This window comes from Lissotriton vulgaris, chromosome 10 (assembly GCF_964263255.1).
Source record: "Lissotriton vulgaris chromosome 10, aLisVul1.2, whole genome shotgun sequence".
Lineage (NCBI taxonomy): Eukaryota > Metazoa > Chordata > Amphibia > Caudata > Salamandridae > Lissotriton > Lissotriton vulgaris.
In genome coordinates, this window is record NC_141698.1 from 928,318,504 (window position 1) to 928,340,871 (window position 22,368).

The 22,368-nt window shown below is 43.9% G+C and overlaps 2 protein-coding genes across 9 annotated transcripts in view; one reads left to right on the plus strand and one right to left on the minus strand.

Moving 5' to 3' along the window:
• The window catches only part of UMAD1 (UBAP1-MVB12-associated (UMA) domain containing 1), a 73,563-nt gene extending 67,880 nt beyond the window's left edge, over window positions 1-5,683 (minus strand). For 2 of the 8 annotated variants that reach the window (XM_086941920.1, XM_086941915.1), the window contains exons 1-2: window positions 5,639-5,683; window positions 5,463-5,551 (exon numbers count right to left, since the gene is read on the minus strand). The gene's annotated coding sequence lies outside the window, so the exon portion shown is untranslated. Of the gene's footprint in view, window positions 1-5,462; window positions 5,552-5,634 lie in introns of all 8 variants that reach the window. The other 6 variants (XM_086941918.1, XM_086941914.1, XM_086941919.1 and 3 more) reach the window with 3 other exon arrangements.
• A 285-nt stretch (window positions 5,684-5,968) lies between these two features.
• RPA3 (replication protein A3) overlaps window positions 5,969-22,368 on the plus strand; it is a 43,020-nt gene continuing 26,620 nt past the window's right edge. Inside the window, exons 1-2 of the mRNA XM_086941921.1 lie at window positions 5,969-6,257; window positions 15,586-15,660. Coding sequence (XP_086798047.1) covers window positions 6,159-6,257; window positions 15,586-15,660 — 174 coding nt within the window. The 5' untranslated portion in view covers window positions 5,969-6,158. The remainder of the gene's footprint in view (window positions 6,258-15,585; window positions 15,661-22,368) is intronic.

A 22,368-nucleotide genomic window follows, 5' to 3' on the forward strand; every position in this document is an offset into this window, starting at 1 on the left:
TTTCAGGGTATCACCCCTCATCAGCCAAGGTAGCTTGACTTCATTGGCATTGAGAGCACGGGACCTACGTCTGGGTGTACCAGTCTCACTTGAGGTGACAAATGCAAAACAACAATTGATGGACAGAATGCTGAATAATGTCAAAAATTTACCCCAGTATAGGGATTAAATATAAAGCAAGATTAGAAAGCATAATTCTTGCATCTGTGGCTTTATTATAATTAAGACTTTCCTTCATAAATTACTCGGAAAATCTACATTAACGTGACAAATTGTTATCTGAATCGGAACATCCACTATCAACGGATGGTTCCTCTTTTGTGATTGATAGCCTACGCAGCAGACCCATGTGAAAGAATGCACTAAGAATACAATCCAGTGCCATAAAAATTATTTCCGTCGCTATACCAATGTGAATAACAGAACACAGCATGTGGCTCTCACAAGCATAGTATAAACTCGTTTGGCAAAAACATTTCCTCAGCCCCCTCGCCCCCCCGACCCGTTTATCAAATTACGCGAAGCAAATTGTGTGAGACTTTTAAATAGCTGCAAAGTGAGTGACCAAATGTCCTGATTACTTACTGGTAACCTTCATTACTCTTAGTTCTACTCTACTCCTGGTCCTTAAATATGAGGTTTTAGCTGAAATGTTTTAAGCCGAGCCCCAAAATACCGGGTCCACGCCTCTTAGAAAACATTCATGGTTATGGCTCTGAACACCCCCCAACTTTTTTTTATCCCACTTGAATCCCTGAGTTTGATTATGAAGAGGGTCATGTGATTGAAACAAGTATGTCACCTCCAGACTGGACTACTGCAATTCTCTTCTTACTGGCCTCCCTAAATCCCACCTGGCTCGTTTTATTTATGGGGCCAAAAGAAGCGACCACATCATACCTCCATTGCGGTCGCTCACCCTGCACTCGGCTCGCACATCGGACGCTTCTCTCCCCGCTGCCTGCCTGTCCTGAGACCTGCTGCCTGCCTGCTCTGACACAGCGCATTGCGCAGTTTATAGCGCTTGGTATCGTTTCTATTCCGCTTTTTAAGTGCTGTATATGTTACATTGTGTGCGCTTGGTATCGTTCTTTTTGGCATTTCATTTTTGCATACCTAGCATTGTAGTGCAGCTGATCGAATTTACATAAGAAGCGTGACTAAATACTTTCATTGGGAACCTTACACGAACTCGAACTCCGGCTTTGCCCCAGTTTCGATTTAGCTACCGAGCGGCCATCTTATTGTTTATTTACTTTTGCCCGTGTCTCCTCCCCGCCTCCCAGCTGACCCTCCCACGCTCCGCCCCCTCCACTCTCCATTTATTCCAGATGAATCAACGCGCAGCGTCCACGCGCTACGGCCGCGCCGAAGGTGCACCAAAGGTAAGCCCGTCTACGCCCGTCCGCGCCTGTACCGCGCCCAGCGCCAGACCCTCTGGCCCCCGTACCTCCCACCCCACCCGCTTTACATATGACGCCTCCACCCTCTTAGCCCTAAACCCCGGCCGACTCCCCAACTGCGCCCAAGCCGCTCCTGGACACACCCATGGACCCTTCACTTGCAACTCCTGCAAGTACGACAGCACCAAGACCAACTCTTCATCCACTAACTCCAAACAAAGATCCGACACCAACCACCTAAAATGCATCCTGCTCAACACCCGCTCGGTCCACAGACATGCCATCGACCTTTGGAATCTACTAGACACCATCTCCCCAGACGTTGCCTTCCTAACAGAAACATGGATGAACGCCTCCTCAGCCCCAGACATCACCATTGCCATCCCGGAAGGATACAAGATCATCCGAAAAGACCGCACCTACCAAGCAGGAGGAGGTATCGCCATCGTCCATAAGAATTCCATCCGCATCTCAACCAGCTCAGACGTCAACCTCGCTAGCGCCGAACACCTCCACTTCCAGATCCACACCGACCCCAAGACCACACTCAGAGGCACCCTCCTCTACTGGCCTCCAGGACCCCGTGCACAATTCAGTGACGACATCACTGACTTTATCACCCCACACGCCCTCCCCTCCGAGGACTACATTCTATTGGGAGACCTCAATTTTCACCTAGAAAAAAGCAATGACAACAACACCACCACCCTTCTGGACAATCTCGCCAACCTCGGACTCAAACAACTTGTTAATACCCCCACTCACCACGCAGGTCACACACTCGACCCTATCTTCACCTCCAGCAAACATATCTCCTTCAGTCACACCACAGCTCTCCATTGGACGGACCGCAGCTGCGTTCACTTTATCTACAAAAAGACCACAACGCACAACCATCCTCAACCTACTCTGCGAAGAAACTGGAACAAAATCACCATTGACCAAATCTCCTCATCGCTTCTTCAAAACCCCCCTGCCCACTCTTCGAACCCCAACCAAGCAGCCGTTAACCTCACTCAATGGCTAACCAACAGCGCCGACAACCTAGCACCTTTGAAAAAACGTCAAATCAAACTAGGCAGCAAAAACGCCCCCTGGTTCAACGATGATCTTAAGAAATCCAAGAAACTCTGTCGCTCCCTTGAGAAGGCCTGGAAAAAAGACCCAAACACCAGCACCAAGGACGCCTTCAAAAACGCCACTCGCATACACCACCAACTGATCCGGACTGCCAAGAAAGCCGCATTCAAAGATCAACTAGACAACAACGCCCACAACAGCAAGGAATTATTCAACATCGTCAAAAAGTTTACTAACCCCACTGCCAACTCCAACGACATCACTCCCTCTCAAACCCTCTGCGACTCCCTAGCTTCATTCTTCCACGACAAAATCGCAGACATCCACAACAGCTTCACCAACCAACACGGAGACCAACCCACCCAAACTTCTGCCGCACCGTCACCCCCCTTGTACATCCTTAATGACTGGAATCCAATCTCCACTGAATACACCATCTGCCTGATGAACTCCACCCACTCAGGATCCCCCACAGACCCTTGCCCTCACCACATCTTCAACAAAGCAGACTCCATCATAGCACCACACCTCCGTGACGTCATCAACTGCTCCCTCAACTCCGCCACCTTCCCGGAAAGTTGGAAACATGCCGAACTCAGCGCCATTCTGAAAAACCCACAGCTGACCCCACCGAACTCAAAAACTACCGCCCCATCTCGCTCCTTCCATTCCCGGCCAAAGTCATCGAAAAAGCTGTCAACAACCAGCTCGCCGCCTTCCTCGAAACCAACAAATCCCTCGACTCCTCACAGTCCGGCTTCCGAGACAAACACAGCACTGAGACCGCACTCATCGCAGCAACAGACGACATTCGAACTCTACTGGACAATGGAGACACAGTCGCCCTCATCTTCCTTGACCTCTCCGCAGCCTTCGACACAGTCTGTCACAGCACCCTTTTACAACGCCTCAGAAACATCGGAATCCAAGGAAAAGCACTGGAATGGATCACCTCGTTCCTTGCCGGAAGAACTCAGAGAGTCCGCCTGCCACCATTCAAGTCAGAGGCCACTGAAGTCATTTGCGGCGTGCCACAAGGATCCTCACTCAGTCCCACCCTCTTCAACGTATACATGAGCCCCCTCGCAGCCATCGCACGCCAACACAACCTCAACATCATCTCCTACGCTGATGACACTCAACTGATCCTCTCACTCACCAAAGACCCTAACACCGCCAAAACAAACCTACATGAAGGAATGAAAGAAGTAGCCGTGTGGATGAAGCACAGCCGTCTGAAACTGAACTCAGACAAAACAGAAGTCCTCATCTTAGGTACCTCCCCCTCCGCCTGGGACGACTCTTGGTGGCCAGAGGCCCTTGGAAAAGCACCCATCCCGATGGACCACGCACGGAACCTGGGCGTCATCCTGGACTTCTCACTTTCGATGACCAGACAAGTCAACGCTGTCTCATCATCTTGTTTCAACATTCTTCGCATGCTCAAAAAAACATTTCGCTGGATCCCTACCGAAACTAGAAAAACGGTCACCCACGCACTGGTTACAAGCCGCCTGGACTACGGAAACACCTTATACACCGGAACCACCGCAAAACTCCAGAAAAAACTCCAACGCATCCAGAACGCATCAGCCAGACTCATACTAGACATCCCGCGTATAGACCACATTTCTGACCACCTGAAAAACCTCCACTGGCTTCCCATCAATAAGAGGATAACATTCCGCCTCCTAACCCACGCACACAAAGCACTACACGAACTTGGACCCGAATGCCTCAACACACGACTTTCCTTCTACACCCCCTCCCGCCAGTTACGATCTGCCAACCAAGCCCTTGCTGCTGTACCCCACATTAACAAAACCACCATGGGAGGAAGATCCTTCTCCTACCTGGCGGCTAAAACCTGGAACTCACTTCCCACTCACCTTCGCCTCACTCAGAACCACCTAGCATTCAGAAAGCAACTTAAAACATGGATATTCGACAAGTAATTCCCCATCCTTCTACAAGCGCCTTGAGACCCTCTGGGTATGTAGCGCGCTATATAAATTAATTGACTTGACTTGACTTGACCCTCCGCTGGCTTCCAATTGAGGCTAGAGCTATCTACAAGACTGCCTGTATCACCCACAAAGCTTGCACTCCTCCTCTCCTCGCTACCTGGCAAATAAACTGAAACTCTCTGGAGGCTCTAGACCATCTCATAATGCGGAAAATGTACTACTTGAACCTCCCACTTTCAAGAAGGAAAGATCGATGGCCCAATCGTTTTCAGGCGACACAGTGAGAATCTGGAACTCACTTCCGCCTCAGCTCCGGACCACCACCACCTCCCAGGCCTTCAAAACGGACCTCAACGTTCTCCTCCTCCAAAAACACTTCCAAATTTAATTCACACCCTCTCTATTATCTGAAGGAAGACCTCCCATTACTGAAAATTCTATTCTCCATGACTATGGAAGTGCCTTCCCTGTGTGTTCTTGTGGTTGGAGTGTTTGCCATTTATTGCAGTATTATCCTTGTACCTGTGTTTGGTACTCTTTTGTAACATGCACACGCCACTTTTCTCTTGTGACACAGTTTGCTACCTCTCACATTTTGTTTGCTTTTGATACTTGCACAAGTGGCACCATTGCCAATGTAACGTTTGTTCTTGTGCTTGAGTGTCTGCCATATATTGCAGTATTATACCTCTAATTGTACTTTGTTTTCTCTTGTAACCTGCACACATGTCACTTTTCCTCATGTAATTCACCGTTAGCTACCTCATGTATTCTGTTTGCTCACAATTGTCACTTTTGCCTCATGTAACTTAACGTTTGCTTTTGTAATTTGTTCACTTGTAATTCTCTCCTCATGTATCATTACTGTTCCTATTGTGAAGCGCTCTGACGCCTTCGGGTAAAGTCCGCGCTATATAAAAACGCATAAATAAAATAAATACATAAATAACAACGAAAATGTGTTTAAAGGGGGGATGAAATGTTAACATTATCCAGAATATTGGAACTTTACCTCGACAGTGAGATGAGGTTGCGGGCAACACTATCCAAGGGTGTGAGTATAACCACGAGGCGCGCGCACACTCACCGCAATCACAAGACCTGTCAAGAAATCGCCAGTAAGGAAATCTGCATTACAAGAGACTACATTTCAGTAAATGTTGTGATTAGCTCGCTGGACGTACCTACCGGTCTGCCCACGAGGCCAATCGTTACACTGTTCCAATGTTGTATGGTAAGCTGAACTGTGCACAGTCAGCACATCCTGGGTGCTCCAATGTTTACCGATGACTCCTTCTCAGCCCAGCTTCCAGCGTCATAAACCTTGAGTAGGCGTAACGTATCCCGTGACGTCGTACTTTTAGGTAAACCATCCAATGGTGTGAGAATCGCCATTAGTCCCAAGAAGCAAGGCCAATTTACCTACGCCTAACATGGCTACCACGTGACACTTTACAAGGTACGCGGTCTAGCTTTCACGTAGCGTTGGATGTAGTAATCACAGTCTGAGTTTGTTTCGAGATGAAAGTAGGACACATCTAGACGTGTTATTCAACAAAAGCATAAAGATTTTCCGTCTTCTATGTCCATGGATACCTCATAGTCTCCTCCAATAGGGAAGGCTCAGGGCGGATGTGGCCAGTTCCCGCCACTAAACATTGAGAGTTTGTAGTTCTTCTGGACCGTAGTTTGAGGAGTGCCATCGACAATGGGTGACATCCACGAGGTACCGAGAACGCGCATCAACGCTAGTATGTTGGCTCAGTACATCGGCAAGCCAGTCTGTTTCGTGGGGCGTGTGCAGAAGGTAAGCCTGCGACAGGAAATAATTTCGTATGTGCGGGACCTATAAGTCACGATTACCCTGGAGTCAGTTTAGCCAGGCATGATGTAGCTTTCTGGCGGGTAGATGAGAGGGGGAGAGGAGCCCCGTACCCTAGCTCTTTTTGTCTTACGCCCCCCCCCCCCCAGCTGCTGAATATTTTAGGAAACGATGCTGAAACAACAAACATACATCGCATACTTTAATTTGGTTATCTACCTTTTAATTGCATTGATTTCATTCGTCTAAATCTATGTATTTGCGTGATATATATACACACACACTTTTAAACATTTTTAGTGTGTGTGTGTATATATATATTTGTAGGTGGCCCCACCACTTTTTTCTGCGACACAATGTGTCCCCATCCAGCCCCGAAATGTTTTCACTTTTAGCGATGCCACTGCTTTGACAACGATATGTATGGGCAGCTCCATGTCGCATCTTCTCAAGGACTCTAGTTTCAAGGGTGGTGGAATTTACCTTAAATTAGAAGTCCAAGCATGCCTTGTATTGTGTTAGTCATCCACTGTGTGTTGTTCATGGTAGACACACTCTCAGGCCCTTCGTAACCCCATAGAGTAACTTGTGTCTTTTCCGTGCTTGCGCTTTTAAGGGTTGTTCTGTACTACTCTAAACACACTTACTTTTCATGATTATTTAACAATTACTTGAACATGTTTTCGCCTTCGCGCAATGAAGACATTCCACACATTTCTGCTCATAGCATAAAAGGTCACTTTATTACTAGGACAGCCAAAGATAGACTCCGCACCTTATGTTTATTAAAACACCAACCTTTGTACCTTTTTTCCAAAACTTTTTTCCCCAACTGTTTTTACATCACCATTCCCCAATGATTCCATCATTTTTCCAAAACTGTTTTTATCCCAACCAAAGGTTTTCTTCCAACTTTTCTTTTCCCTTATCCACCTACCCTCCCCCAACCCCCCCAGAGAGAAAGGATATGTCCGCTCTAGACTATCCTAACTCCTAAATCACGCCTAACCAACATATAACAAAAAAGGAGCACTATCCACGCTGCCCTAGAGTGACATTGCCTTGTAATATATATATATATATATATATACATATATATTTTACATTTTTTTTTGAATAACTGACAAAAAATACAAAAGAAACATACCCGACCACCCTACCAAACATCGGGCGGGTGGGCAGAACGACAACACCGCCTCCTCACTCGCTGCGAGTGACGTAGTCTTCCCAAGCCCCTCCCACACCCCAACCAATCACCTCCCGTGGGAGGTCGCAATGCGCGAACAATCCCGAGGGGACACCGGCTCATGCCAAGTCCCCCCGGGACCCATCGCGCAATGAAGACACTCCACATATTTCTGCTCATAGCATAAAAGGTCACTTTATTACTAGGACAGCCAAAGACAGACTCCGCACCTTATGTTTATTAAAACACCAACCTTTGTACCTTTTTTTCCAAAACCTTTTTCCCCAACTGTTTTTACATCACCATTCCCCAATGATTTGTGTTAGTTGGAAACCTTTTGGGATTACAGCTCTTAGTGATTTGCAATAAATACTGGCTGCTAAAATGAATTAAAATCTTCACATTGATGGTGTAGTAATGAGGTTGTATTACTAGGTTGGGTTGAGGGAATTTAGAAAGTGTAGAATGTAATGATGCCATATGGAAAGGGTATTAATAAAGGGGCGTGGAATGTGCCAAATAATTTTAAGGAGTTTGTGTTTCTGTGGGCATCCTTGTACTACCGTCCTACTAGAATAAAGAAGGAAAAAATACACCTGTGTACATTACTACACAGATTTTGGGACTAGCTGGAGAATTTTTTAAAACCGTGCCACACTTTGAAACTGCAGTGTGGAAGAAGCGAAAAGAAACACTACGAGGCTTGTACCTTTGGGCGTTTATTTGGTGCAACATTGTCCCACACAAGTATTCTGTCATATGGTTTGCCTGTGCGGTAAAAGGAGAGGTAAGAGCTAGCATCGGCGTGCTAAGATTGACTTTTTGCAGCTTTCTGATTACTGGATGCACTTACAAATGGAAGACTGACAATGGCTACCATAGAATAATTTTGAATGTGTAGAATGTAATGCTCTACGAAATGGGTATTAATAAAGAGGCTTGGAATGTGCTACCTCATTCTTGAAGAGTTTGTGTTGCTGCTGTGGGCATCCTTGTGCTACCGTCCTGCTTAAGGAATAAAGACGGAAAATATACACCTGTGTATGTGTACATTACTACAGGTGGCTTCTCCTAATTATACCAGTTTTGTCGCCTGGAGATGCATTATTATCATTGTTGGTATTGACTGTTGCAGTCTGGGCCAATTACAACATTGAATTGAAACACAGGAAACAAGAGCTCAGAGAATTAGCCTGGGACGATTTTAATAAAGCAGCAGCCCTCCGGGACAGCAAGTTGTTCTGGAGCACTATTAAAAGCCCATTCCTCCAAAAGGAAGAATTCCCAGTCCTTACCGCTCAAGTAAGCGAAGATAGTTGGGTTTTACATTTCTCAGGGATTTTTGACCCAAACGGAGAGTCTAACGATAACATCTGTAACAACCTTATCACTCCAGTTGAACCCCTGGGAATCGTGATTCATGAAGTAGACATGGCTATAAAGAATAGCAAAGGAGGGAAGGCACCTGGCCCAGATGGGGTACCAATTGACCTTTATAAATATGATTTGGCCCTGTGGAGTCCATTACTAACCCTAGCCTATAATGCTGCTGTGGAAAACAAGACTCTGTCAAGTTGGGGTGAATCCATTATAATTCCTATCTATAAGAAGGGGGATAGAGGAGAGGCCAAGAACTACCGCCCTATCTCCCTTCTTGACTCCTCATTAAAAATCCTGAGTAGGGTCTTACTATCACGATTGGAAGAATGGGCTACAGATTATAATATTCTCGTCCTATCCCAATATGGCTTTAGAAAAGGTCTTGGTACTATAGAACAATGTATTAACCTGAACCTTCTAATTGGAAAATACACCAAGGCCAAACCGGGATCTCTGTACCTGTGTTTTGCAGATCTTTCTAGCGCCTTCGATCTGGTTGACCACACTTTGTTGTGGTCAACCTTATTGGGTATGGGTGCCCCCCCCCTGCTATTATCCACTTCTTAGCTAGACTTTATTCCAATCTATCGGCCCAAATTCATTATGAACCAGCGGGGTAGTGCACAAGAAAGATTAAGGTAAGATCTGGCATCCGACAGGGATGTGTTTTGGCCCCGTTGCTTTTCTCGCTCTTTATTAATTCAGTCGAGCAAGATTTAAAGAAAATCCAAGCTGATGCCCCTCAAGCAGGAGGTCTTCCTATACCAGTATTACTCTATGCCGACGATACTGTCTTACTCTCCAGGACCCCCATAGGCCTTCAAAAATTGATGAATGGTTTTTACGATTTTATCCAGGGGAAGAAACTTAAAATTAACAATTCTAAAACTTTTGTTATGGTGTGTGGCAAAAAGATAAAACATTTTAAACCCTTTTATTTTAAGGAAAACCGCATTGAGACTGTTGATAATTTTTGTTATCTGGGCGTTACTTTTAATAACAGAGGTTCCTGGGTCCCAGAACAAACTAATGTTAAAGCAAGAATGGGGAAAGCCTCCCTAGGCGTCTTTCGCTTTGCTTCAAAAGTGGGAAGCCGCCGTATCATAGATATGTTGAATATATACAAACATAGATGTACATCGGTAGCATTGTACGGTTCCGGGGTTTGGGGACATTGTAATGTAAGGGCCTTGCAAATTGCAGAAAATATGTTCCTCAAACGGTTGCTTTGCCTCCCACCCTCGGCATCCACTGTCTTAACGCACATGGAATTAGATCTGGACTATTTAGCTGACCTAATCGAACTGAGGCCACTGTTGGTCTGGAAATCCATTTTTACCAAGTCTGAAACTGCCTTTACTAAAGACATTATCAAGGACTGTCTACTTCTAGAAAAAGTCTCTAACATTCCTTGGCTAAAATATGTGATTTCAACTGTTAGGATCTGTTTGATATGGATGTGAGTAAAGATCCTGTATGTATTAATTCTCTGACCAAACAGGAGGTAAAAAATGAATTTTTGCGGGTCAAAACCGATTTGCGGATAACTGCCACAAAAGAGTATTCTACTCATGTTTTTTATTATTCCCTTAAAGATGATGTTTCTGGTATACCTATGTATCTTAATGCCATTAGTAGACGGTCTCATCAATTTGTACTTTCAAGACTGAGACTAGGCATTGTACATAATTTGGTTGCTTTTCCTACAATGAAACGCCATTCTGTTACCCCTTGTCCGTGTGACTGTTTAACTAAACAAAGCACACTGCACTTTCTCCTACTCTGCCCTTTGTACAAAGCTCAGCGCATTTATTATCTTAAACCTATGTTTCTGAAATATTCTACGTATACCACAGGAAATGCAATGAAGTTATTATTTTCACTTGCGAGCCCAGATTTGTTTCTTTACTGCTACCTTTATTCTAAAATCTATCTCAGCAAGACAAAGTATGGTTTTCCCCTAATTTATGTACACGAATCTTTACATTTTATGCTAAACCTTCTTGCCCAACCGTATGATATGTACTTCCCCTGGTGTTGTAACTTCGTATGTGCAATGTTTTATTCTGTATACTTTTATGATGTTTTTTAAAACAATCGAATAAAGTTTAAGAAACGAAACGACTGTTGCAGTGTAAAAAGCAACTTAAGATTTGCACACTGCTACACGGGGCACAATTCGCAAAACGGAAGAGCAGCAACAAGCAACTGTATTCCTGAACAGGAGCTTCCTTTTTAAGTTGTTTTTAAAAAAAAAAAAAATTTTAGTTTTATATAGCGCAAACTAAAACAGACATCTGGTATCAGAGCGCTTTACATGAGCACCAGTTTCGTTACATCAGAAAACATTAATTTCTGTTAGGAAATGGCAGATTAAGTGATTTGCCCAGAATCGCAGGATGTTGAACGACTACATCCTCTCCCCAGTATTCATGTTTCTCAAAGTGCACATGTTCCGTAGCGTTGCCTCCTTCTTTTGAAAGTGAAACTTAAATACAGCCTGTGTGATGAATTCTCTACTCAATAATTGGTTCATTTCCTTTTCTTGTTTTTGTTTCTTTCCTGTAAATTTTATGAGACAGCCAGGGGTAAATACCTAGCACCAGTCATAAAAGTATGTGAATTTCATCAGTCTACCGTAGACCTGAATTTTATTTTCTCCGTATGTTTTCTGACCACGAGTGTTATGTATTAGGAGGTTTTCGAAAATTGCTCTGCGCTGTAGGAAATAACGATACAATGGTTTTCTTAAATCTCCCCGTGCACTTTATTTCTTCTCTCATAATTTCCAGTTAAATGTGATCTTATTTTTTTTAAAAATGTTTATTTCCGGTATTGATCATGGACAGTTACAATTTGAAAACATTGTATTAATCACAGAACAATTGGTTAGGTCCATGTAGTTGCATATATCCGTATACATTATATTGGCTTTCATATTTCTGTTTGTTCCCCGCTTACCAAATACAACAACTCCCCCCTCCCGCTAACTAAGCAACACATAGTACTTTATCTGCATTTACAGAATGTTATCTCTTGTTTAGAACTCGGCCACTTCTGTCTGCACTCCTCCTAATTCCAATACATATAGTTTGTTGGGATTGGGACCTACCGAAAGGAAAAAGAGCGTGGCAACCCGCTTCGCCGACTTGGCCCTCATACTGGCTAAGAGAACAATAACGATGAGGTGGAAGTCGGCTAGGCCACCAGACCCAGATGTTTAGCGTGGGGAGGTGGTATGGTGGGGGAGGGCGGAGGGTATGGAATTGCAACGAGAGGAACGCAGAGGGCTGAGAGACTATTTGTGGACATTTTAACCTCGAAGTTACTGCTTGATCCTAAGTTTTATATATGAATGATTTTTTATCGATTTGAGCTCACTTCTCTTTTAACTTATTTTATTGTGCCTAGTGTTTCAACTAGTTTTTTTTTTTTTTAAAGAAAAATGAAATGCTATGCTGGAGTCTTCCATGATTAACGCAGAATTCTTAAATGAAATTGTGTGTGTGTATGTGTGGGTGTATGTATGTGTGTGTGTGTGTGTGTATATGTATAATCAAGAAGTCTGCACTCTGGGCGCAAGGTATTCTTTTCTTTATTATTTGTATTCACAGCAGCTTGAATATTGGACGCATTTCAACTGTCTCTTGCAGCCTTTCTCAATAATTCAGAGTGCCGGTTTGTATGAGTTTAAATAGTGTGCACGTGAGTCCAGTATGACTACAATAGTAAAAATACTTCTGCTTTCGGCACCAAACTCCATTTCAGAATGAATCTTTGACCAATGGCACATTAAATAAATCACAGACCATTGTTGTTAAGGTGCGATCAAAAGTAGGAAACTCACTGTCCAAAATACGCCGTTATTATTAAAACCAGCAATCCGTTTCAAGTTGTAATTATGACCTTTAAAAAAAATCAATTTCAGTTCTCACTGATTTCAGTTTTTTCGTATCATTGCGCCTCACCACCGGGCAGCAGCATTTTGTGGCTCCTGCTCCGAAAGTACCTCTGTCATCAGGACGAAGAGCACTTCATTTCCTTCTGTCACCATACTTCGGGGGCACTCTGGTTTCACACGTTGTGACCCTCTGAGTTGCGGTATTGCCTGAGTGCTCTAGAACGCTGGGGGTTTTTGTGTGTGTGTGTGTGTGTGTGTGTGTATATGTGTGATATATAATCCACCGCAAGAAGGGCTCCTTTCAGGACCAGAGAGGTGGTGCACGTGTCGATGGAGCACGCCGGAAATTAATCTTAAAAATGTAACATGTAAAACTCACTCTCAGGACACAGTAGAAGTTGCAGCAACAGTATGTTTAATTCATCTTCTCATTACATGTTTCGACTGCCCAGCAGTCTTGATCACATGAGAATTCCCCACCAATATAGTGCACATAAATGACTGTGGGCTCCACATCGACAAGGGACCTTCAAGGTATCTAACCAAGTAAAGTGTTGGCGATATTGTTGTGTTGCGGTATACAAATCAAATATTAAAATAATGTGTATACATGGTTGAATAGTATTACAGCATGCAATAATAATACAGTCAAGGATAAATTCATAAAATTAATAGTTGCAGCTCCTTTGTAAAGAGCTAGGGGAGAAAAAATGAATCGAGAACCTAAAGTATGATCGATTCACTTACTATCTGCAACACCGAATATTACATGCTTTGTCACGGTTCACGTGTTATGGCATACCTGTCTGTTGTGAATGTACAGACCACCCTTAAATCACTGGTGCCCAGAGAGTTAAACTCCAGACTTGGAGGGAATTGGGTTTGATGGACCCTGAAATGCCCTAAAGTGGAGGGACCCATTCCTGAATTGGGGTGCGTGTCCAAAGGAGGTGACAGGCAAGGTGGATGAGATTCCCCCAAACAAATGTGGGAAGGCAAAATTAACAGTTTCCTGTTAGACAGGGTGGCAGAGCTGCCTGGTACTGGTGCTGCCACGCCATAGCATATGGAAGGTAAAACTCCAGCCGGGGGGCAGGGTTGAGTCTGATAGACCCAGAAGTGCCCTAGAGTGTAGTTATCATTGCCCAAATAGGAGGGTACTAATGAAGGGACTAGTGCCTGGCTGTAGTGATCCATCATGTGTAAATCACCTCCTCCACCCACCCCATTAGTTCTGAGGACCAGGGAACAGGACTGACACTAGATAACAGGGTACCCATAAGAATGAGGACATAATTCCAAAGATGATCATAATGGGTCGAGGTTTAGTTCCTGTAAGTGGGCCTGCTGTATGTCCCATGTGTCCTCCTCTAAGACTTCTGCACTTTTTCTTTATCCTGTTATAGGCTGTGCCTGGCATCTTGGGACACTTATGAGGCACTTTTGCGCTTCCTTAAGACCCTTCAACTAATGCTTATCTTTTTGGGGCGTCGGTGTTTTATTGATTTTGTATTTGTTTATTATGTACAATATGTCTCTGAATTTGATGTACTTTACACTGAATTTCCTAAATATATAAAATGATTTTATAAAAACAGTACACCTTTGGTTTAATACATGCTATTTGCAGCTGGATCATTTTGTGACCAATGTATTGTTCAATAGTGTAAAAAAAAAATCCAGCAGGAACACTTTCTTTGTACAGTCAGAAATACTGTTACACTATTTTCTGCTGTGTGGGTATTAGTTACAACTGATGACGAAGATGTTGTTCTTCAATGAGCAGTGCCTGCCACACTTAGGGTTGTCAGTGATGTAAATATTCTACTGTTTTCCCAATTCAGTGGCACTCGTTTTGTCAACCTCAAATGGATGAAAGGCTGAATCTTCCCTGGTATTCCATCCTGTTTATTCAGACTTACGAAGCAGACACATCAACCCCCTGAGCAGCTCATGTAATGTATTGAGCTGCAAAGATTGCACAGTTTAGATTTTTGTCCAAGTGATTGCTTTTGTTTTAGTTGGGAAGAGACCAGTATTAATAAAATGGAAAGTACTAGTTCAAGTTGGGTCATAATGATTTGCCACAGTAATCACTCTTTCCAATCTTTCTAGGCAAAGCTTTTTTTAAGGTCTGAAGAATGCTCTGATTGTATGGTGCACATCTGAAATGCAAAATGTTGTCATAGGATTTTAGGAATTTGCCTTGTCAAATAGAACTAGGATCCTGTGTGTATTTTCCAAACCAATTTGAGAGCGCTTGATGCCAAATGACATTTTGTACACATGCTACTTTTTTAGCTGATTATCTACCAATGTCAATATTATTATAATTTTCATACATTTACCAACATCAGCATCATATATAAGGATGATTAGCATAGTTTATCCTCTTGGTTTACCCTCGGGCAGTTAGCTGTTGATTTTCTCAGGCAATGTTCCTCCCGTCCTACCTCCCTCCTTCCCTTTCTTAAATCAATTTGGAGTGAAAACTTCCTTTAGTATAACACTCTGTCATAACTTGTCGAAACCCCACATGGTTTAATTGCACCATCACTGTACAGCCTCTTGACCATTGTTGTAACCAGATCAGCCATATTGTTTGTCCTTTAGTTAGGAGGACATATGGCCAGTCAGTATTTTGAACATTTTCTTGCTCCCTTTTATCCTTTTTAGGTCTTCACCTTACTTAACTTGTTGAATTTTTAATTCCTTGAGTTTGCATGGATATTGTTTAACACATATTTACGTTTTGCAGGACATGTGTTTGTCTTTTAAAAAAAAAAAAACTAAATTAGTAATGTAACATTAATTGAGATTGTTTTTTTTTTCCTACTTCCCACTAGGTTCACCCCAGTGGATCTTCATTTGTCCTTTCAGATGGACAAGGAAAAAATACAACAGTTGAGCTGGCAGAACCGGTAGGTGGTGTTCTAGAATGAGTGGAGAAGTATGATTGTCCACCATACAGGATATGGGAAACTATCATCTGTTAGTGGGCTGTTTCTTTAAAAGTCACCCATGATCCCAAAATATTTTAAAGTCCGTTTTTTCCCTGAAGTATGCTGACATTCACGTTTGTGCAACACAGGGGACTTGATTGAACTATGGTGTCTGATAGTTAAACAAAAGATGTCCCAATAAAAGCGTAGCAAATTTTCACAGAAGTACAGGGGGGCTCACTATTGCGATCTAGCTCTTCACGATTATCAAACAAAATGTCACTGGACATTCTTATTTATGCTTTAATCTAAAGTAATTTGAATTCTAATCCATTTGTCCTCAAGGCAAAACTATTTTGTCAAATACTTAATGCTCTACTTGCTTACTCCATAAAGCGGTTTCATCGATTACGTGATCTGACATTAAAAAAAAAAAAAGTTTCAGTAATGGTATAAAAAAAAATCAGTCGCACTGCAAAGAAAGTAACCAGAATCAATTAATCACATCAAATTGTTTAATTTCCAATGAATCATACAAGGCGAGACCTTTTAAAACTGCTGTCCTGGAGTTTGTCTTCGTCATTCTAACCATATTCCCACTATGCTTTTTTGCTTTATAAATGATTCCTGGCAAACTCACTAACCTCTGCCTTATTCTTAACTATTTGTATGCAGCTGTGCTGCATTTGAAGTACCTGTTATGATCAAGGCTCCTTCTGAAACACCAACTTACCACATCAATAGTCTTCTTCCTTTCTCATCTTAGTCCCATCACTCAGCCACTGTACAATTACGAATATTCATTCATTGATAAAACTGTTATTCAACCCTTCGGGTGCTATTTCATACCTAATTTTGTCATCACATTTGCTTCTGCCTTTTTATTTTTTCTATTTTGGTTAACTCCTCTTTATGGTTCTTCTACCAGTATCCACACCATAAAACAAAGCTGATGCAATTTGCTTTTATTTAGGGCCTTAAGATGCACCTCTAATGATGGTTTCTCATTTCCAGTCTTTACATTGCTTTTCTATGTGTGTATAGTTAACCGTTATCTGCATTTAGCTTGCTTACAAAAGGTAACCCATGTTGTTTTATAAGATGCACTATATATATATATATATATATATATATATATATATACACATATTTTCATAACTTGCCTTTCATCCAATTAGATTTTCTGTCCTGCCCTGGGATGTGTTCAGTATTCTCCTTAAGTTACATTATTACAATTGGAACAATTCAGACACTGTTTTTGTACTTGTTTTGTTCAACATATCTTTTTTTTCTTGGAAATCTTATTGGTTCCTTTGAGAATCTTTCCAATGGCCATTCGTTTGGTGTTCATCTACACAAATTAACTTCCATCTTCTTGTAATGATTCTCACATGCCAATTGCTGCGAGTGGAACCAAAAAGGCACTCCATTGCATAAAGTCATGTTCCCCTGTCCTGAGTGCATAAACATAACTAGCTAGTATCCTGTTTTTTATTTTGACCCAACCTTGCGCCAATCTAGTGTGTGCACGAAAGCCTACTCTATACTTTGACCTGAGTGAGATCCTGTACCTGTAAGGGTACATCAAGTGTGCTCTAATTTAACTGACCGTGTTATGGGTTTTACATGTAGAACTGTGGTGGCAGTGTACTGTTTTTTTGGCTCTGTAGTTGTGACCAGACTTTTTTAACGAGTCACTGGAACGAAGGCCTACTATCTCACACATGTAAAGTTCTGCTTCTATGTGCTAACCCAGGTCTTAGTTCTAACATCACAGTCCAGGTCATAGATGCATTGTAGCCTCTATTGTCCGTGCATTGTGTGTACAAGTGAGCCAGAGTAAATAAGGCCTGAGAGTTCTATTTGGAAGCCCCTGGCCTGCTAGTGCAGAAGATGATGGTGAGGTTGTTTTTCTAGACCATGGAAGTGTATTGCTGACTACTTAAGCCGGAAAAAGGAGACCTAGACACTGAAGCGGGGGAAAATGGAGACCGGGCTCTTTTTAGAATTTGTTTGCATTTGAACGATAGTGGGGTTGAGGGTGTGGGACTGCAGTCCCTGTTCTGAGTGTGAAGGGTCCTTTACGTGATGCCAGCCTTTTGTCTCTCATCCTGATTGATGTCCAGGTTGATAAGCGGATACAAAATGCTCATGACCTCTTTTTGCCTCTGTTGTGGGTGCTGGACACTGGAGGTGACCATGCATGTGGAGCATCACTCTAAATGAAAGTGCCAAACCAAACCTGCTTCTGCGAGTGCAAACAGAGAATGAACATCCACTCTCTGCTTTACCTTTATAAAAGTGAGCGCTTCTGACCCACTTGATTTTCCAGTCACAAATTCTTTGATCAAGAAGGATTCCTCCAATGTAGTACTCCATCATGTGGTACTTCTGAAAGGACAGGCTATATGTAGTGTATGTTAAAATTGAGAGGGGTATAGGTAGTGCTTAATTTAAGCCAGTGGTTCCATGTAGGGCCCAACAGCACTTGTTTTTGGGGCCCAGCACTCATGTTTCCTCAACAGACATTGATCTAAAGCAAGAAAGAAAAAACACAAAAATGGGGAAAGAAGGTAGAAAAGGGTAGAAAGCAAGAATGAAAGAGAACCTGCAAGACTGGAATAAAGAGGTAGGGAGTGTGACTGGTAGCCAACAGAAGGCGACCCACAGAGAGCCATCTGTGACGCCCTCCGGTACTGAAAGCAAAAAATCTAACATGCATACATTTTGTACCCAGGGGAATCAGTTTGCCACACCAATGCATCCAACTCGGTCACTAAGAAATGTGTCTCTTGTGAGTACTGGAAAAAGGATTATGGAGTCCAGAAGGATTCATCAGTATTTCTGGATAGAGGGGAGAGAGATTGGAGAATCCCAAGAGATCTCCAAAATAGTGTTACCAGGATTAAGTCTGCCAGTTGCTTTTTTAACCTAAGTTGCTATCCTCAAAATCAGCAGACCTGGGGGTTCGTCTAAGTTCAGGGGCCCACGCAAAGTCTGCAGAAAGCCCTACTTGACTGACACTGGATCCGCTCTACTGATGTATGAAAGAAGGAACTGGACTTTCAAACGAGATGTAAAAAGATTCGCTTGGCAAAGTCCCCTGTTTTCCATTCTCTTTTGAAAGAGGCAAGCATCTTTCTTCCAATTGCCAGACAGGCGATCCCAGAGGTAAACGGTGTGAAACATGGTGAAGACTAGAAGCATGAATGTGCTTACATCGATGATGTTAGAGGCTTATCTGAGCTCGTCCATTATGGCAATCACCAGTTCACTGCCAGGTCCAGCTGAAAAAAAAAATATATATATATATATATATCTATCCTGCATTGCTTCCAGAGATTTGCTAAGCTATCTTTCTAGGAAAGATTTACTAACTTGCTGGTTGGTGGAAGAAGAGAAGTGGGTGGAGTTTACATGACTGTCTGAAATGCCTTAGGATCCATCTCTGTAGGTAGGGGTTGGTCATAAGATTAGTAAGAGAATGGCTGTGGTATGAAGGACCAGCGGCAATAGTTGTGGAAGACTAGGGCCCTGAGGGAAGTCTTATTTCAGTTTCCCAATTGGGATTGAAATTTGATCCTTTGTAAAAAGGAACCAAATTATGGGTGGGGCAAAGTGAGTGGGGTTCTTTGAGACAGACGTGGAGGGCAATGGCTTTGATGCGCTGGATTTCGAATTAGGCGCCTTGACGCCCATTGGGCTATGTTTGCGCATGATAAGATCCCTTTTATTATTATTATGCTGATCAAGACTTTATTTTTGAAGATGGCTACATTGGATAGAGCTATGAAGGTAGCTGAGAAGATGCAGAAGAGCCATCTGGTACGTCATCATGTGGAATATTTATTTGTATCCATGAAAGTTGGAAATGTGATTGGGAAAATATTAAGGATGAACGTTGAGGAGCTAGATTTATAATCTCTTAAGCTCTTGTTTATAGATTCGCCAAGCAGTAGTTTAGTAGAAATCTCACTGTAAGTTTGCATAATCTTCAAGGTTGCTTTATGATTAATAAGGCATTAAAGGAATTCTTTTGTTGTATAACAGAATAACTCTCTCCATTAGCTGTTCTTGCTTAGCCCCTTCGGTGCATTGGATGGCCGGGGGCCGTCCTACTCACCAGTGCTCATGTGCGTAGGGTGGCCCCTAGCTATCCAATCACATGGCACTAGAAATCCCTCTGGGGCAGGCACCAGAGGGATTTCCCCCCCCCCCCTTACACACACACACACACACACACACACACACACACACACACACACACACACACACACACACACACACACACACACACACACACACTGCCTTGGGAGCTGGGGAAGAGCTTCCCTAGCTACTGAGGCTGTGTAGATGGTTTCCCTGAAATGACGGTCCGCACGCACGTTGCATTGGCGTCATATCTGTGAAACTGAAATAAGCCTTGAGGCAGATGGGGGCAGAATTCCCACTAAGCGCCGATCCTATTTTTTTTTTTATTTTTCATAATCTATAGGTTGGTGTGGGGCTGCCCCCCCCCCCCCCCCCCAAAAAAAAAATTCTAGTCTTCCTGCCCCTCCCAGGACGGCACATGGTGCACTAGCACCATATCTGCGCCCCCCGGACACATAGCCCACTAGCCTCCAGGGCCTTTTTTTTTTCTTCCAAAGTTTGAGGGGGGGGGGGGGGGGGCTGCCACAATCTTTCTGCACCTCCCAGCAGGCAGATGGGGGCAGTAGCCCCTGATCTGCTCCCCCGGGGGGCCAAGAGTCCCCTATGCGCCAATGATTATGCTGGCTATTTAATACATAGGGGTGGGGGCTGACCAGAATGGGCATCCCAATGCCCCCACCCTCCCAAAAGAATAGCCCCAGGGAACAGAACAGAACAGAACAGACCAGACTGCAGACTGTGGGGGCATTGGCTCCTAACCTTATCCAAACGCCATGAGGGAAAAGGCTGGACTCACGGCAAAACTCGCAGCGCCGTGAGGGCAACGGCCGTAGTTCCGAGTAGGGAACTACATATCCCAGCAGCCCCGGGGGCAGCGCACATTCTCCACGCCACCAGCGCGCCCGGAGGCGCTTAAAGAAGCAGGAACACCTCTTGCTCTGCGAGTCGCGCGCGGGAGAAGCCCGGGCAAAGGACAGTGACAGGACGAGGCAGGGCAGGGCCAGCCCACTAACATCTACAAGCACCCATGGGTAAGCGCAAGAAAGCTGTTAATGTAGAGGAAGGGGGAAGAAGGCTAAGGTGCCAAGACACTCGGAGTCCATCATTTCTTACCTTTTCTCAGCTATTGGGGCATTGACTAAGGAGATCGCGAACGCAGAACATCAGCTGGGATTGGCTCCTTCCTTGTCAGCTAATCTTACACAGCCGCTAGCCCGAGCTCATGCGCCCCACATTCAAAGGTGGTTGTGGCCAACCCCATGTCGACTGGGGGCCTAACTGTTTTCCCCCTAATGATTCCATCGCAGCTCCGACGGTGTTGCAGGGCCCACAGGTTACTGGCCCTAACCGAAAACGGCCCACGATAAATCAAGAAAAAATGGAAGGTACTAAGACCACTACTAACGGGACTGCTCCGAACATTGGTGAGCAGCTAGAGTCTTTGTTTGTTGCTCGCATTGAGCATTTACTGGTGGGCATAGCCAAAGACATCGTGGAAACTTTGAACACCTGCCTTGCTGGCTTACTAAAGAAATGTTCCCTAATCAATAAAATTGTTAATGATCTGACTTTTGTTCCTGCCTTACATAGAGGGGACGTGGTTTCGCAAAGTACAATATCTGATGTATGGCCAAGCTCACTGGGAACTTCACCACCTAAGGATGGGCGAGGCTTAGATATCATCAGCACCAGGACCTCTAATTCAGCTTCTCATATAGTCTGTGCTACTGCAGAGGCAGCCCACTTGACCCCAGGCAACGCAGGCAGCTCTGTTCATATCCCAAAATCTTCCCTCGAGGTGTGTAGGGGGCTGTCAAACAATATCGGATCTGCTCCCAGAGGCTGCCCCTCTAACCGCTATATTGATTGGGGTATCCCCCTTGGAAGAGGGAGTATTGGAGTCTGCCGAGATTTAATTAATAAGGTTAGATTGTGGTGTATGGAAGCGAGCAGTGGTGGGTTCAATATTTCGAACAGGATTATATTTGCCAGAAGGGTGGGATGGATAGGGAGACGGCCCAAGATGGTACAGGGGGACTGTGTGATAATAAATTTTGGCAGACCGACTGTTCTGGGATGGCTCTGACATATCGGCGGTATGCCATATGAGACCGGTCCCCTTGTTTTTTTTTTACCCATTCCCTGGCAGGCTACACATGGCCCATCCCCCAGTCCCCATAAGGAGGAGAAGTAGCCCTTTAGTGATCCGGGAGGGAGTAGACTGGAACGCACAGAAGAAGGGGGGAAAGGAATTCAGCCAGCTTCTCACCCTCAGCCAATTGATACATCCCTGGGGTGGATGCGGGCCAGTCCTGAGCAACCTCTTTGCCCCTCTTTCAACAATCGAGGAAATCAATTGACAGCCAATTCCAACGCAGCCTGCCATGCTCGAGGTTTCTGTTCCTGATGAATTAGCGACATGCAAAATTCTTAGCTGGAATATAGCTGGATCTAGAGAGAAAAGGGCAGATGCAGTCTGGGTTGATTTTATTTCTAGCCATTATATCCTAGCCATTCAGGAAACTTGGGAAACTT